Source organism: Onychostoma macrolepis, chromosome 01 (assembly GCF_012432095.1).
Source record: "Onychostoma macrolepis isolate SWU-2019 chromosome 01, ASM1243209v1, whole genome shotgun sequence".
NCBI classification, from domain to species: Eukaryota; Metazoa; Chordata; class Actinopteri; order Cypriniformes; family Cyprinidae; genus Onychostoma; species Onychostoma macrolepis.
The window spans coordinates 22,065,195-22,081,537 of record NC_081155.1 but is presented as its reverse complement, the minus strand read 5'-3'; the positions used below and the strand labels follow the sequence as shown (position 1 = coordinate 22,081,537).

General features: G+C 38.6%; 1 protein-coding gene across 13 annotated transcripts in view; it reads left to right on the top strand.

Annotated features, from left to right (window-relative positions):
* galntl6 (polypeptide N-acetylgalactosaminyltransferase like 6) overlaps positions 1 to 16,343 on the top strand; it is a 348,569-nt gene that overhangs the window by 124,576 nt on the left and 207,650 nt on the right. For 12 of the 13 annotated variants that reach the window (XM_058772469.1, XM_058772440.1, XM_058772459.1 and 9 more), the window contains one exon: positions 9,550 to 9,789. In XM_058772469.1, coding sequence (XP_058628452.1) covers positions 9,655 to 9,789 — 135 coding nt within the window. In that variant the 5' untranslated portion in view covers positions 9,550 to 9,654. Of the gene's footprint in view, positions 1 to 8,698; positions 9,239 to 9,549; positions 9,790 to 16,343 lie in introns of those variants that run through there. The other variant, XM_058772493.1, reaches the window with a different exon arrangement.

The following is a 16,343-nucleotide window of genomic DNA, read 5'->3' as shown; positions in this document are numbered from 1 at the left end:
GAATTTTAGATATGTGCCATGAAGCATTGTGTCGAGCAGTGTCCGGTTAACAAGCGTAAGAGGAAATCCTTGTTCCCAGTCAAGAGGGATTAAGTAGGGCTCCATTCTCTCTGCTCTCAGCAGTCATTTTCTCTGTTCGGCGTGGAGAACATGGGGATGCGAATAGACCTCAGCCATGTACACTGGAACCGTTACACCTGCTAGAAAGGTTACGGAATGAACGGCTGTGCAGAACAGTCATGGAATCACACAGCCCTCCAGATTTTGTAAGTTTGTGTGAGGTCTTGCATCCATTAACATTTCTTTTTTATTGATGTTAACACTTTAGTAACTACACTGGCACCCACCCTATTAAATATGACCTTCTTCTATCCAGGCAAATGAATGTTATGAAATCGTTCAGCCCTTTGTAAAATGATTTATGAATTCATACAGTCTGTCAAGGCCTATTTCCACTTCAAAGGGCCATCTAATGAACAAAGTTTGTGTTTCGCCTTAGGTCCCCTTGATGATTTTCTGATATATGAATCAAAGTGTTACTGAATTTTGTCATAGTTTAATGTATTGTTTATATTTAAGTACATTTCTTGGACGTTTTTGATGCCTACTCTTGCTCAAACTATATCTGCATCTTTATGTCTCTGCATAGCCGTTAATTCCATACTGCTTGTGACAGTCTAAAATGTTATATATTCGGTTACTGTTTTTGTGAAAATGACACTATCCCTCTTGCTGCACTGCAGCAAAATAATATACATATATTAAGGCTTCCGTTAAAAACAAATCAACCTAGCAAGATGAATATTGCAACAAAAAGTAGTATTAATATTGAAATATCCTGAAGTTATGCTACACTTGATAACTAAGGTGGATGACACTGGTTGGGTTTTTTAAAAAACAGAGAGAGTTTCTGCGGTGTGATATACACCTTTTTTGTTTGTTTGTTTGTTTTTACATTCATTATTTTCACATACATAAATTGAGTGTGTGAGGCTTCTGGTATCATTCACTTCTAGTTATTTTAGCTAGTAAAAAACAGTCCATAATGCTGATTGATATCGAATTTGTAATCATATTATTATATTATCCTAATCATAAATGCACTGGTTTGTAGTGCAAATTATTTTACTGTTTACTTTATTCTTCATTCTTCTAGTTATTTACCTAAAGCTTGCGCACACACAAAAAAAATAGCTTAATTGAAAAATAAAGTGGATGGAAAGTGCTTTGACACCATGTTGGAAATACAGTACAGTGGGGGAAGAAAATTATTTGATCCCCTGCTGATTTTGTACGTTTGCCCACTGACAAAGAAATGATCCGTCTATAATTTTAATGGTAGGTTTATTTTAATAGTGAGAGACAACAAAAAAATCCAGAAAAACACATTTCAAAAAAGTTATAAATTGATTTGCATTTTAATGAGTGAAATAAGTATTTGACTCCTTCGCAAAACATGACTTAGTTCTTGGTGGCAAAACTCTTGTTGGTAATCACAGAGGTCAGATGTTTCTTGTAGTTGGCCGCCAGGTTTGCACACATCTCAGGAGGGATTTTGTCCCACTCCTCTTTGCGGATCCTCTCCAAGTCATTAAGGTTTCGAGGCTGACGTTTGGCAACTCAAACCTTCAGCTCCCTCCACAGATTGTCTATGGGATTAAGGTCTGGAGACTGGCTAGGCCACTCCAGGACCTTAATGTGCTTCTTCTTGAGCCACTCCTTTGTTGCCTTAGCTGTGTGTTTTGGGTCATTGTCATGCTGGAATACCCATCCACGACCCATTTTTAATGCTCTGGCTGGATTCAATGCCCTGGCCCTGACGGTGCATGCCCTCGTCTGTCCCCTTAGCAGAAAAACACCCCCAAAGCATAATGTTTCCACCTCCATGTTTGATGGTGGGGATGGTGTTCTTGGGGTCATAGGCAGCATTCCTCCTCCTCCAAACACAGCGAGTTGAGTTAATGCCAAAGAGCTCGATTTTGGTCTCATCTGACCATAACACTTTCACCCAGTTCTCCTCTGAATCATTCAGATGTTCATTGGCAAACTTCAGACGGGCCTGTACATGTGCTTTCTTGAGCAGGAGGACCTTGCGGGTGCTGCAGGATTTCAGTCTTTCACGGCGTAGTGTTACCAATTGTTTTCTTGGTGACTATGGGCCCAGCTGCCTTGAGATCATTGACAAGATCTTCCCGTGTAGTTCTGGGCTGATTCCTCACCGTTCTCATGATCATTGAAACTCCACAAGGTGAGATCTTGCGTGGAGCCCCAGACCGAGGGAGATTGACAGTTTGTGTTTATTCCATTTGTGAATAATAGTACCAACTGCTGTCACCTTCTCTTGGTGTTGTAGCGCATTCCAGCCTTGTGTAGGTCTACAATCTTGTCCCTGACATCCTTGGACAGCTCTTTGGTGTTGGCCATGGTGGAGAGTTTGGAATCTGATTGATTGATTGCTTCTGTGGACAGGTGTCTTTTATACAGGTAACAAGCTGAGATTAGGAGCATTTCCTTTAAGAGAGTGCTCCTAATCTCAGCTCCTTACCTGTATAAAAGACACCTGGGAGCCAGAAATCTTGCTGATTGATAGGGGATCAAATACTTATTTCACTCATTAAAATGCAAATATTTTTTGAAATGCGTTTTTCAGGATTTGTGTTGTTGTTCCATCTCTCACTGTTAAAATAAACCTACCATTAAAATTATAGACTGATCATTTCTTTGTCAGTGGGCAAACGTACAAAATCAGCAGGGATCAAATAATTTTTTCACCCACTGTAACATTATTACAAGATTCCAGCTTGTAAAAAATGTTCTCATCCTTGTAAAACTCGGAATTACAACTTGTAAAGTGGTACCACCTGACCACCGCAACAGTGTGGTGGATAATAAAGTAGATGGAAACTGCATTGACCCCATGCCGGAATTATCTTAATTACGAGATTCTGACTTGTAAAAAAAAACAAAAAAAAAAACATAGAAATCCTTGTAAAGCTCATAATTGCAACTTGTAAAGTTGTACCACCTGACAGCTACAACAGCGAGGTGGATAAAAAAATGTTTGGAAAGTACATTGACACCATGTCATAATGATTGTAATTACGAGATTCTGACTTGTAAAAAATGTTCATGTCTTTGTAAAACTCGTAATTAAAAACTCATAACTTGTACCACTTGGCCAATGCAACACCATGTGGAAACACTCATAACAGCGGCTTCAGCAGTGAAATGTAGTTAAAGGGATAGTTCACCCAAAAATGAAAATCACTCATCCTACATCATTACTCATCCTTATGTCATTCCAAACCCGTTAGACCTTCGTTAATCTTCTGAATACAAATTATGATATTTTTTATGAAATTAGAGAACTTTCTGACCCTGCATAGACAGAAATGGAACTACCACGTTTAAGACCCAGAAAGATAGTAAGGTTATCGTTAAAATAGTCCATGTGACATCAATGGTTCAACCATAATTTTATGAAGCTGCAAGAATACTTTTTATGTGCAAAGAAAACAAAAACAACAAGGTTAAAGGTTATTTATAAGGCTATATATTAAGGTTGAACTACTGATGTCACATACTGATGTAATTTAAAGTTATTACCTATTGTCTTAAGGCAGAAATAAAAAAGAAAAAAAAAACATACAATACAGTTTTAATGTAGCAAGCACAGAGTTGAATAACTACAGTAGTACATGTAATATAGATCGTTAAAAAGATTAATAAGGCATTTGTGTAATGACTACTACTTGATATTGTGGTTTTGTCCATTCATGATTTAAAATTACACACATTAATTTTGCCGTTAACATTGTTGCCATAGAAACACATAATTCCTAGTCCGAGGATGTGAACAACTGCAAGTAGAACATCCGGGTTGCCATGTACTGTAGTAATTACAGTAATTACGTATTGCAGTGAACACAGTAAAAGGGATTAAGCAGACAGGGTCTCTAGTTTTATTAAGTGATGTTTCAACATACTCTTGTTCCCTATGCAGTGCCAATGAAAGTGAATATGTACTGTACGCTGACGCTCCCTTCAGATTGGAATCTCACTTAGGATGGCAGGATACCCCGTGAAGTTCAATTTGCAGGGAATGCACCTATACCGTACAGCAGTTATTGCATCCTTTATAGTGATTATCAGACAGATTTGTGTGTGTGTGTGTGTGTTTATATGCACAAAAAGCTGTCTGTGTTTTTACTCATAACTTTTTTCCCCTAAAATCCTTCAAACGCACAGTCTTCCTCAGGCAAACAATTCATCTGTTTCTCCTCAGATGAACACTCATTTGTCACATTTCACAATTAGCTGCAGGCATGGCATTTAGCTCATTGCGTTGTGATTAGAATAACTCATTGTGCTTGTCCTCCACAGCATCTGCACACATGACTGCAGAATATTAGCATGCCCATTATTTGTCACTTCATCAGTTTAAACTGATGCTGAATACATTTGATGGAAACTATATTTGTGCGGTGATTTGTGTGTGGCTGTCATCCAGTATTCATCCCAGCCATTTATTTATGTCACTTGCTTTATGGTGCATTAATTTTGCGTGCAAGACAGTTCACTTGGGGATCTTGGGTAGGCTGGTTGATGGGTTGGACTAATTAATAATTTTTTGAAGGGACGCATAGTAGACAGTCAAGTTACAGAGTAGAATGAAAAACAAAAGCTCATTCCCAAAGGGCTATAAAGTCAAATCCTGTAACATGACAGTTACAGCCTTAACCGAATGTAAGACCTTGGCATTTGACCCCCAATTTTCTCCAGGGGTAATGCAGTAGCAGACCCTTTGGTTTGACCTTAGAGCTAACAACACTCCCTGTGAACATGTATTTGTGGCTTTGAGAGGCTGACTAAACCGACTGTTGCAAATAGTAGCGAGTTGTCACACATCCAGTGTTAGAAATTACTCATGAGTAAATGATCAAGTCCAGCTGATGCATATTTCACAATGTCATATGTTGATCTCTTAGCACCTTTCAATTCAGTTTTAGTTCAGTCTTGCATGAGTCACTGTCTAGAGGTGTTTTTTGAACCTGTGAGAGATATAATTAGCAAAACAGGGCCCTGTGCGCAAAGTTAGGGAATTTTTATACATTTCAATATTTGTAGAGTCTATGGGCCCTATCACACACCCGGCGCAATGCGGCGCAAGTGTTTTTGCTAGTTTCAGCCCGACGCAGTTCTCATTTTCCCATCCTGCGCCGCGTTGTTTAAATAGCAATTTGTACTATTTATTTTCTTGTTATTCAAAGAGCGCGTTAGTAGAAAATGCGCCTCTGGGCGGGTCCACAACGCGTGTTCACTTTGCTTATTTCACACAGGGACGCGCAGCAGCACACAAACATGCCAAATATTAAAAATTAAAGTTTTACAGTTTAAAAGAATATTATTGTGTAGGTTACATGAATATAAAAATGTCATACATGTCATAATGGATAGTCATTGCGTGTATCAGAATTAGCCAGAGGCGGACAAAGTACACAACTTCCTTACTTGAGTGAAAGTACAGATACTACTGGTCAAATTCTACTCCACTACAAGTGAAAGTTATAAAGACAGATTTTTACTTAAGTATAAGTACGGAAGTACATGTTTTTAAAAGTACTTAAGTATCAAAAGTAAAAAGTAAATGCATTGTTTAATTGTCGCATTGTTGTATATTTACAATACCTTATGCCATAAGGATATTTCCCCACATTTTAAATTCTTATTATCCAATGAAAGGTTACATTTTTGTGATTTTTTTAAAATAAAAGATCAAAAGGATTAACAATGCAGATTAATTTTCACAGCCTTCTTTGATCATATTTACCAAGGGTGCTGATATTTTTGGCCATATATATATATGGTAAAGTAAGAGCAGTCATTTTTGACAGATATATTAGCCTACCATTTGTATTACCATAGTTTAACTACAAAAATTTAACTAGTTACTATTTGGTAAATTTGTGGTTACTGAAGTTTTACTACAAATGGGATAATTATGGTTACTATAGTGAGATAATAGTAAATTTGTGGATACTGTGATTTTACTGCAAATACCATAGTTATGGTTACTATAGTAAAAACATGGTTAATTTTCCAAGGGGCTTTAATGAGTTAACACATGCCTTTTTAGAGCGCTTTTAGCTGTGCAGTAGCGCGGACGTTTACATTAGTTTAGTGGGGAGGATCTCGAGGTTGCCAAATTTACGCACAAAATTCAGCCAAATGTCCATTCAAAGCTAGGCGTAAAACTGCACGCTTAGAAATACTGTAAGACTTGGCAACACAGGAAGGTCCACAGATCGCAGGCCAGATTTTTCGCAGAAAAAAAGGGTTCAGTGAATCTGAAAATGCACACACTGTAAAAACTGCTACATATAACGACTTTCTACTTGGGGACCTTGATATAAATGTAGTTGAGTAAAAAGTACGATATTTGTCTTTCAAATATAGTGAAGTTAAAGTCGCAAGTTTCCAGAAAAAATAATACTCGAGTAAAGTACAGATACTCAAAAAGTGTACTTAAGTACAATATTCAAGTAAATTTACTTGGTTACTGTCCACCTCTGGAATTAGCCTACCTATTTGCTCGCGCATAAGCAGATCCGTTTGCTCTCTGGAGACGCGTTCAGTCTGTGCGCCTTAAAATTCTGCCGTTTAAATAGCGAATCCATGACAGCGCAACTCGCTCTTAAAGGGAATGGGAGATGAGACTCTGATTGGTTTATTGCACGTTACGCCCAAAAAACACCCATTACTCATTAATAGAATAGGGATAACCCGTTTAGACCATGAGCCCGGGCGCGCCGACCCTTTTCCCGTCGTTAAACTAGCAAAAGTGGATTCGGACACGCCCTGAGTGCACTTGCGCCGTGCGCTTTAGACCATGCGCTTAGATCATTAAAATAAGGCCCTATAAGTCAGTCACGTTGGCATTCTGAGTGGATTATTTCTATTATAGTTCATATAATAACAAATACATTGTATTTTTATAACAAAGAATTGTTTATTGCTGAAATGATATGAAAAGGTAATTGCATTCTTGTTTTCTATTAGAACAACAGTATGGTGCTGATATTACACTTCTCACTTTGTGAGCGTCATAAAACCTGCTTTCTTTTTCTCTCTTTCAAAGCCATTGGCAGAATTTAATCTATGTAGAAGATTGAGATGGCTCATTCTTCTCTGTCACAGCCAATATGCTGCATCAAATGATTTGACTGATGTGCTGCACCATAATAATTAAGACAAAGAACAGACATAGTGAATTTTTGCCTTGAATGAATGATTTTCTCCAGTGTGAGCGCAGTCTGATACCTAGGAAAGATATGTGCCGTTGTGTCTTTTTTAGGTAGATTTTACATTTTATAAACATTTTCAATTTGCTATATATTTTCAAAGATAGATTTTACATTTGATATACATTTTCAATTTGCTATATGTTTTCAAAGATAGATTAAGTTTTATGTTCTAAGCAGAGAAGCAGAGTCTTCCCATGAGACCAGTGGATATTCTTACATTGCCCTCAGTTACCTGCTTTACTGTGCTTGCTCGCTGTCCGTGGTGCTGAAACAAATAGACTGTGAATGGAGTGATGCAAATCATGATGATCATGGTTTTGTTACAGCAGCATACATTCATATACATATATATATATATATATATATATATATTCTGCAGCACAATATTTTTAGAGCAGTCAGTGCCTAATGGCCCCCTCTGTTGGTGGTTGGAAACTCAAACTGTACAAACACAAAGTTCATTCTTTTTGTATATTTTATTTACAATAGCAAGGGAAAATATCTTAGTAAGATTGTATTTCAGTGCTTTTAAATATTCAGGACCAGATCCAACCTAGTATTGACAAAATTCATGAAGATCTGCAATTCACTTAGAAACATCAGGTGATCCCTTGTGTATGCTGTCTCCATATGCTGTGCTGCAGTTGCCTTTTGGCGTAAGCGTACCCCCACCCCACCCCATCTGTCTCCCTTTCGTTCCCATCAAGTATAGCAGCATTCAATAATAAATAAACAGCTTCAAAGAAATGTGTGCTTCTTCAATAGAGACTCCAATCCAAAAAATAAAGAAAGAAAAGATCATGAGCATGAGTCAGTTTTGATTGATTTATCCAGCATGAGGAATTCTTAGAGTACAGCAGCAGAATTAATGATGCACAGTGAACAAAATATTCTTAATTCATAGTAGCCTACAAATCATTGATAATACTAAAAACTTTTTACCTTTAAAATGGACAGGCCAAAAAACACATCAGATTCCAGAGGGTTAAAGTTAAAAAGCAAAAAGTAAAACTAAAAAAAAAAAAAACACACTTAATGAACATGCATAGACAAAGTATAGTGTCACAAACAAACACAGAACACTAAAATAATACAAACTAAATAAATATAAATAAATAAACAAAATAAACTTTATTAAACTTCAAATTCTATACTTCCCATTTTTTCACAGCGCACTGTGAGTGCAAGGTGAGTAATGTACAGTATTTATACATATATTTATCTAAAAGTACTGTACAAGTATTGCCTTGTTACATATATCTTATTAAATATTAATATATATATATATTAGTAGCCTAGTAGTTAGTAGTTATCAGATTTGTTCATTAGTTTTCCTTTACTAACCTTTACTTTATTTACTTAACACGTGCGTTTACAGTGTTTATAAGAGTAATTTCCAAAATAACAAACAGAAGTAGCCAAATTAGAGCTATAAACAGGATTAATGACTTGAACGTATGAACACATTTGCGTTTAAAGATCAAGCAAAGCTACGGTTGACCAGCTCAAAGCAAAGCTAAGAATCGCTCACCTCTTTACTCTGTGAGCTCGTGTTGGTGTAAAGACTGCTGCTTCACCGTGCTGTCCCACACATCGGAAAGCATCGCCCGACTGCGAGGATGTTTTCATATTAATGCGCAGCACACGTGGTTTATAACCGCAATATCTAAAGCTGAGGGCAATGAGAAGTCGCCCAAGGAGGAAAGAGAAAGAATCCGTAAACCTTCAGTAGGTGGGACGCGCGCAAGGTTTTTAATGAAGAGCACGAGACGGTTTCAAATTGTAGCTCGAGCGCATTGCCACAGATAAAAACGTAGCGCTCGTCGTTGTTCTGCAATTATCGTACTCGGAAACGTTCCCCTTGTGTGTCTTCAACAAAGGAGAGGGGATTACCGAGCAACATATATGTCTCAACATGCAAATAACCCTCTACTGTAAGTCTTTTCATAGTATTGCTTAAGCGCGTTGCGTCTCGCGTGACTGATACAAAACGAGCTCAAATGCTTTTTTTTTTTTTTGTCTTAGCTCTACTGGCTGTTACAGAATTGTCTTAATTATTGATAATACATGATTATTATATAGAGTGTTCAGTTAATGTTTGCTTAATTAGGCTACGTATGTCAGTTAAGAGACATCTAGTGTTGCTCTTGAGCCTGAGATTAATACGCGTAATAAGACACTGTGTTACTCCGCTTCATTTCGGAGTGTTTGTTTATATGACGCGGCGTTTCTGTCTTCCTTGCAGGTGAAAGTTTGTCATCTTTTACGAGGGGAGATACGGAGCTCGAGTCCACACACGGCAGACACGCGTCTATCTAGCATTGGATTGTGTCTCATTCGCATCTTCAAAATGAAGAGAAGGCAAAAGCGCGTTCTGCAGATGGCATTTCTGTTTATGGTGGCTTTAATTTTTCTGCCAAACGTCGGCCTTTGGTCAATGTACAGAGAGAAGAGCCTTATGAAGTCGCATGAGCCAGGAGAGCAGGTGAGTGCAAACCTTTGTCAGCTATGTGACTCCAGCGTTCATAGGTTAAGTTATGTCAATCAGATCTAGTGCATGCAGCCTAATCTAAGTAAATAACAAGCTTGGATAAGCTTCAGCACACCTGGACTAGTACTGTACAGAATGATATGCAGATTCTCTGCATGTATTCTTACAGAAGTTTTATTTATCTTTTTTTGTAAGTCTATGTCAGACTAGCTATACTTTCAAGTGATATATCACTTGAAGTGCTGCAAGTCATAGTAGTGCTTAACTGTACTATATGGGTGGCAGGCGATGTTGATCTTTGAGTAAAAGTTGCAAACTGTTGTAAAGAAGAATTGCTGTATCACATCAATGTCTTAAAACGGCATTCAGTATTTATTCTGCCTCACATTAGTAATTTATTCTACTCATTATTTAAAGGGTTGGGAAATGGTCAAGATTATTGTGTTTGGCCCTTTCTATAGTGTTGGAAATGTTTATCGTGCACAGTACCACTCTAATCAAAGTTGCTTATTACCCAGTTGAGAGGTATTGTGCCCCTGGAAAATGTGGCTTTTGACATCCCATCTTCTGTAACTAACCCAACAGCACTTTGTTTAAACTTTTAGAATACAAAAATGCATCTTTATGCGCCTTGTTCAGTTGTTAATGAATAGTTAACATTATTGTGTGTTTGCTTCCCACAAGATTATGCATTTAGGAGCACTTAGGAAGTCAGCAGTTTTGCCTTGAGGGAAATGTAAATCACCAGTCAAAAATGAAGGAACATTTTCTTGCAAGGCGTGCAGAAATGAAAAGGATGAAGCTCTATCTCATGCTAATATTCAATATTTATTGTTGATCTTCGCTAATGCTCTCAGAGAGAAGGAAAGAACAATTCAACCTCCTGAATGTTTGATCTTCAAGAGATTTGGGATTATAGCATCATTTTCATAGGCTGAATTCCTTAATCACGTTTAGCTCTCAGAGAACAACATGGATAAGCTCATTTACTTTGCAACTGGCTGCTGCTTGTGATGAGAGTGCAATCAGTGATTCTCTCAGCCAGATGTCATTGTGGCATATTTAGTCCCCTGAAAATATCTTGCATGTGGAAAATCACTTGGGCTGGGTTGGCTGCACTCACTTAAGTACATCGCTACTAGACGATGATTCCTTCTTCTCAACATTACAGAGCTAGCGTTCCCGTCTACTAAATTCCCTCTCTCCACATCCTTATGTCTGCACCCCTCACCAGCTGCCGAGGGGTGCTGTTGGTTCATTTGATTCCGCCCTTGGGTACATGCTTGCTTTTGGTTTCTGCAACTGTGATGTAGTTCTAGTGCTCAAGGGGAAAATGCTGAGTCTGTTTATTGCGTCTCGTAATTGCTCCTCTCTCATTTGTTTTGCCAGAGTTGCATGACTTTAGCCTTGGGCGAGCACAACTGCACAAATCCAGTCTCTTCATTAAAGTCAAATCAGTGAGCAGACACCACGTTGTTGACAGGGCAAAAAATACCAGAGCACCTCATGCAGGGTGCTGTCCTTTCGCTCTGTGCTGACCTCTCTATTTACGATTTCCTCAAAGAGGCACTGTCCAGGCAAAACAACCTTGGTAATTATGTTGATGCTTTAATGCAATTAGACAGGTAGGCCTTCACCCTGAAACATTCGGCAATGCTTGAGATAGTGGACTAAATATGTAGACTCTGTCGTCTGAATATTTAATGTTGTCTAACGAAGTAAATCAGGCCAGCTATTGATTCTCCAGCAGTTTTTAAGAGAATATGATTAGTGGATTGAGGAAAGAGGATGGGGAGGGCAGCGCAGGGATGAGAGCAGTCTGGAATCAAACTCAATCCCCTCATGTCACACACTTTTCGGACTCAAAAGGAGCTTGAGTTTACCAGCTCAATAGAAAGATCCCAGTGCCTGTTATTGTGCACCTGTCAGAGCGGGAGAGATAATTGACAGCAGAGATATTGTGTCAATAAGCCCCCAAGAATCCCGGTGAATAAGCCCGCCTTGTGTGTCCTCTTTTATTATCCGATAGCAATTACCCATGATTGAATCAGCCCTCGGATCCCAAAAATCCTCCCTCAGCGAGGTTTAACAAAATAGCGATGGGAAGCGTAGACTCCTCGCGCTGGGTCCCTTTCTTCTGGGAAGACGTGTGTTGAGTTCTGTCCCTCCTTCCCTGTCAAAATCTCGGCTTTCTGTCCTTTGGGAGACAATCATATTGAATTAGCTGTGGCGGCCCACTCCTGGCGCGGGTAAACAGCATCTGTGTACTTCGGTGGGTGGTGCGCGCAGCGCCAGTGCTACGAGATGGACGTGTGCTGATAAGCGTGTGTCAGGACTGATAACCTTCCCTCAGCTCCTAACAAGAGCCCACCGTTGAGCATGACATTGCCCAGGAGCATTATGAAGAGGCTGTCTATGCAATCCTATCTCGCCGTGCCACTGCTCTTCAGTGTGTTGACAACAACGGGGCGTGCAACTCTGTCACTGATAGCAAGGTGGATAACGACAGCTTCGTCGTTGTTAACTACCTGGGGTGGAAGCGTGGCAGTATTGGAGGGCAAGGTGACCTCAGACTCAAGCTCCCCTGGATCAAGTTTTTAAGCTGACCATGTTTATGTCATTCCAGATGAAGGAATATTATTGTCGCTTTCCATTTTCCAGCAAAGTGACAAGGGGATGAGAGATGTAGTAATTGCAATTACCCTCAGTGTCATACTAGAGAGATACATTATGGTAATGCACATGTCAAGCTGACGGTGAGAGCATGGGCGAAGAGTGCACCAGATGATTTGAACTGAACTGAGGTCTGGAATGCTGAAAGATCACACAAATAGTATTGTAGAGAGGCTAGAATCACCAGAGGATGAACACTGTATAGATCTTGTCAGGAAGCATTATAAGCATTCCTTGATGAGCAGCACCATTCGGCGTGACACAAGGGCAAGGTTCAATTTGGAAATGGAATGGGTTTGATGATATACAAGTAAATGGCCACCATTTTAGCCTGAGAAGGAACAAGTTTTTTTTTCTCCTCATAATTTCCATTTCGGCTGGATATAAATTAAATTGTGCTGTCATGAGGAAGGGGGTCTTAGTCAGCCAAGTGATCGGTACCAGGAGAGATATAATTGAATATTCCACCTTGCAGTGATAGTGTCCAGGTCTTCAAATCTCATAGACCGTATATCCTTTCTCCACTATCCCATGGCATTCTGTTATCGAAAGTCATCAGCGTCACATTGTTTCCCTATAATTGCGTTCTTCCCAGAAAAAGGGTAAAGATAATTGGATTTCTTTGTGTACGTAGAAAAATACTATCTAAATGCACAACACCGTTGTAGTACTCCAAGTCCAAGTTCATATTTTTCTGAGGATTTAGACTTGGCCTTGACTTGGACTTGAATGACCAGGGCTACTTTTCCCCAAAGCATTGTAAGCCAAAGTAGATCGTAGATCCATTGCGAACAGTGGTTTATACGATCAACTTATCTCACGATGCTTTTGAGGAATGCAGCCAAGGTCTTCACTTCTCATTAAAAAAATTATTTTAGACTCGGACTTGAGATGGACTTAAGTCCACATTCGGTCATGTCCGGAATCAAATTCTACAACACCGATGCACAAACCCACCTTCCTTCATACACACACTTTGCTTTCATGTTAAACATTCTGCTCTCTGTCATTACCACCTGCAGATGCACTTGATGGCCCGTGCCCCTAATATGAACAGTGGCATGACCTTCTCGAGAAAGAGACCATTTAAACTTGATTACTCTGATGTGCCTCATGAGGTGAGGATGGAGCAATGTCTCGGGCTGTTCACCGTGGCTCCCAAGAGTAATGCGCATTTCATATTGAGCGGTAGCCATATAGCAGAGCAGGGTAATATAAAACCACTTACTCTCAGGCTCACAAAACAAAGGGACATGGACCTTTCCAGTCTTGTGTGTTTGGCACCTCCATTAAGATAATAACACTATTACAAGAGATTGAAAGCCTCTGAAGAGCTCTTATTTTCTCTCTTGGTCTTTAGCCATGAGAGTGACGTGCACACAAATGCGCACACACACACACACACGCACACTTATATTGGCCATGGCCATGTGCATGATTTTTACAGTAGGTCTATACTGATTAGAATGAATTGAACTAATGTACATTTCCATAGTTTATGAAAACGTGTTTATCTGCTGCAAAATAGCCCTTTTTCATTGATAAAGTGAATGATTTGTGAAAAAAAAAGTGCATACTTGTTTATATTTAATTATTTAGCATTATCTGACATTGTATTCAGGATTACTGCACACACCTATTCAGACCTTTTATTGTTGTAATGTTATAAAACAATGTAGATCCAAATCATGTAGCTGTCTTTCAAAATCTGAATAGCATGGCAGATTATATTCATAGTTATCCAACACACAAATCTAGGTTGCTAACAGTATTCTTAACAGAACCTTTTAAACCGAAACTATAGCTCATACTGATCAGAGCAAAAGGGCCTGATCGGTTGGTATGTACTGCATGTGTAATGCTCAAAAACTAATTTTAATAATAATGAGAATATTAAATACTACCTTTCACACAGACTAAGCTGCTTAAAATAATTCACAAAAATAAGCATGCATATTAAACAGGCATCTGGATTGTAGTAAGTGAGATTACAGGTAAACATAATAGCTATAAAAGTATTATGTATCATTATGTATGTCAATGCTGTTACACATTATGTAAGTGTCTGTATGCAGCAGTGTGTTAATCTTCTCTTTATTTGTCCCGAGGTGATCTGAGAGCTCTTTGTGTTGAATTATGGCCATTTGAACTGGCAGATTTCACTGACTCCTCCACCCGAGTGATTGTTATCTAAGGAAAGTGAGGTCTGTTATATTTTATGGCTCCTCTCTGAGCGTGTGGAGATTTATGGCATTAAAATCTGTCGTGGAAGGTGATATTTGTCATTGGCAAAAAAATACAGTAAAATTGGGCAGCCGGTTTAATGGTGTAGCCCAGCAAAGGATGTTATCATCAGACTTGGGGGATAGTGGATGATTATGCGAAATGTGTGGCTAATGCACAATTTAGAATCAGCTTTTGATAATTTTTCCACCACCAAATGGTTTATCTGAGCCATATATTGGCTGACCAGAGAATAAATGTATAAGACTTTGCTGGCATGCATTGTAATTTACCATTATTATTGGAAACTATGGAGACTATTGAAGAAGTTTTGAGGGGTTACAGAAATTCAGAGCATAGTTGTTCATTAATGCTTTGGCAGGAAAACGTGGTATTTGGCTGTAGATCTTGTTTATAACAGGAAGCAGTCAGTTACATTTACAGATAGAAAATTAAAGAAGCTTTTCATACCCTCACTGTGAAAGCAGGACTCAAGGTTATGTCATTTTTTAAATTATTTGTGTTCTTGCTGTTTATTCATCATCCAAGCCTCAGCCCCTCACTCAAGGTTAAGGTGGAAAAGGTCATGTGAAGCAGTGCAGTTGTTCTATTGTTAGAAGCGATGATTTACAATCAATCTCATCTCTGTGCATTTAATCGACTTACATGCTCTCTTGAGCTTTCATATTTGTGGAGTAATAATATCACTCCTATGTTTTCTCACCTCATAATCACATCGAGTTCAACTGATTTAACTGCAGTGTCTCATATTGTCTCAATAACATTTTTTAATGATTCACTAAATAAAATTACAATTAGAATCGCTTGTTATTGTCTGTGTGACTTTGAATAAAAGTTGAGTAAGGTTAGAACAGAATATATATAATAGACCTGTGGGAAACGGTTCAGTTTTTCTAAGAGTAATTGATATTTCCAGATCTTATTTCAACAGCGAGACTATTTAAAAGTCATTTCATGAACTCCAGCGAATGTTTTACCTTTTTTCCATTTCAAATGAACTTGATTAGTATCTTTTAATATTGCGAGAAATCCTCCAGGCTTGTTAGAGGGTCTCAAAAATACATTTTCAAATTCATTTATTCTCCTTTAAAAATGAACTATTTCTCCTCTCTCCCTTTGTCTCTCTCTTTCCCCCCTTTAATTTATTGCACATGGACTGAAAAAAAAAAAAATTCTGGGTTCACTAACAAGAAAAACCTTGATGCTTATTAGGATATTTTGGAGTCATTTTTGAAACATTATCCAATTTAATTAATGCCCCACAGAACATCTTTGATCTCTTAATGGGGAAAATAGGCACTGACTATGATGAATGTTTGCTAGGTGTTGTCAATGAATCTTTATTAGACGCTGGAGGTGTCTTTCCATTATGCTAGATGCTGAATTCATCAAGCATGAACCTATGTTCAGCAGCCATACTGCACAGCCAGACAGATGATAGAACTAGCAAGGGAACAGCTTGAGACCAATCACACCACTGTAGGGAAAACTGAGACCGATATTAGTCTGTAAAGTTGGGAGCAACTTGCTGCCCACAGCGCCAATTTATCTTGAGGTAAGGCCAATGTATGTGCTGCAGAGAAATGGATAGGGGGTGCTGAGGGAGGAGAGGTATACAGCAAGATGTGTGG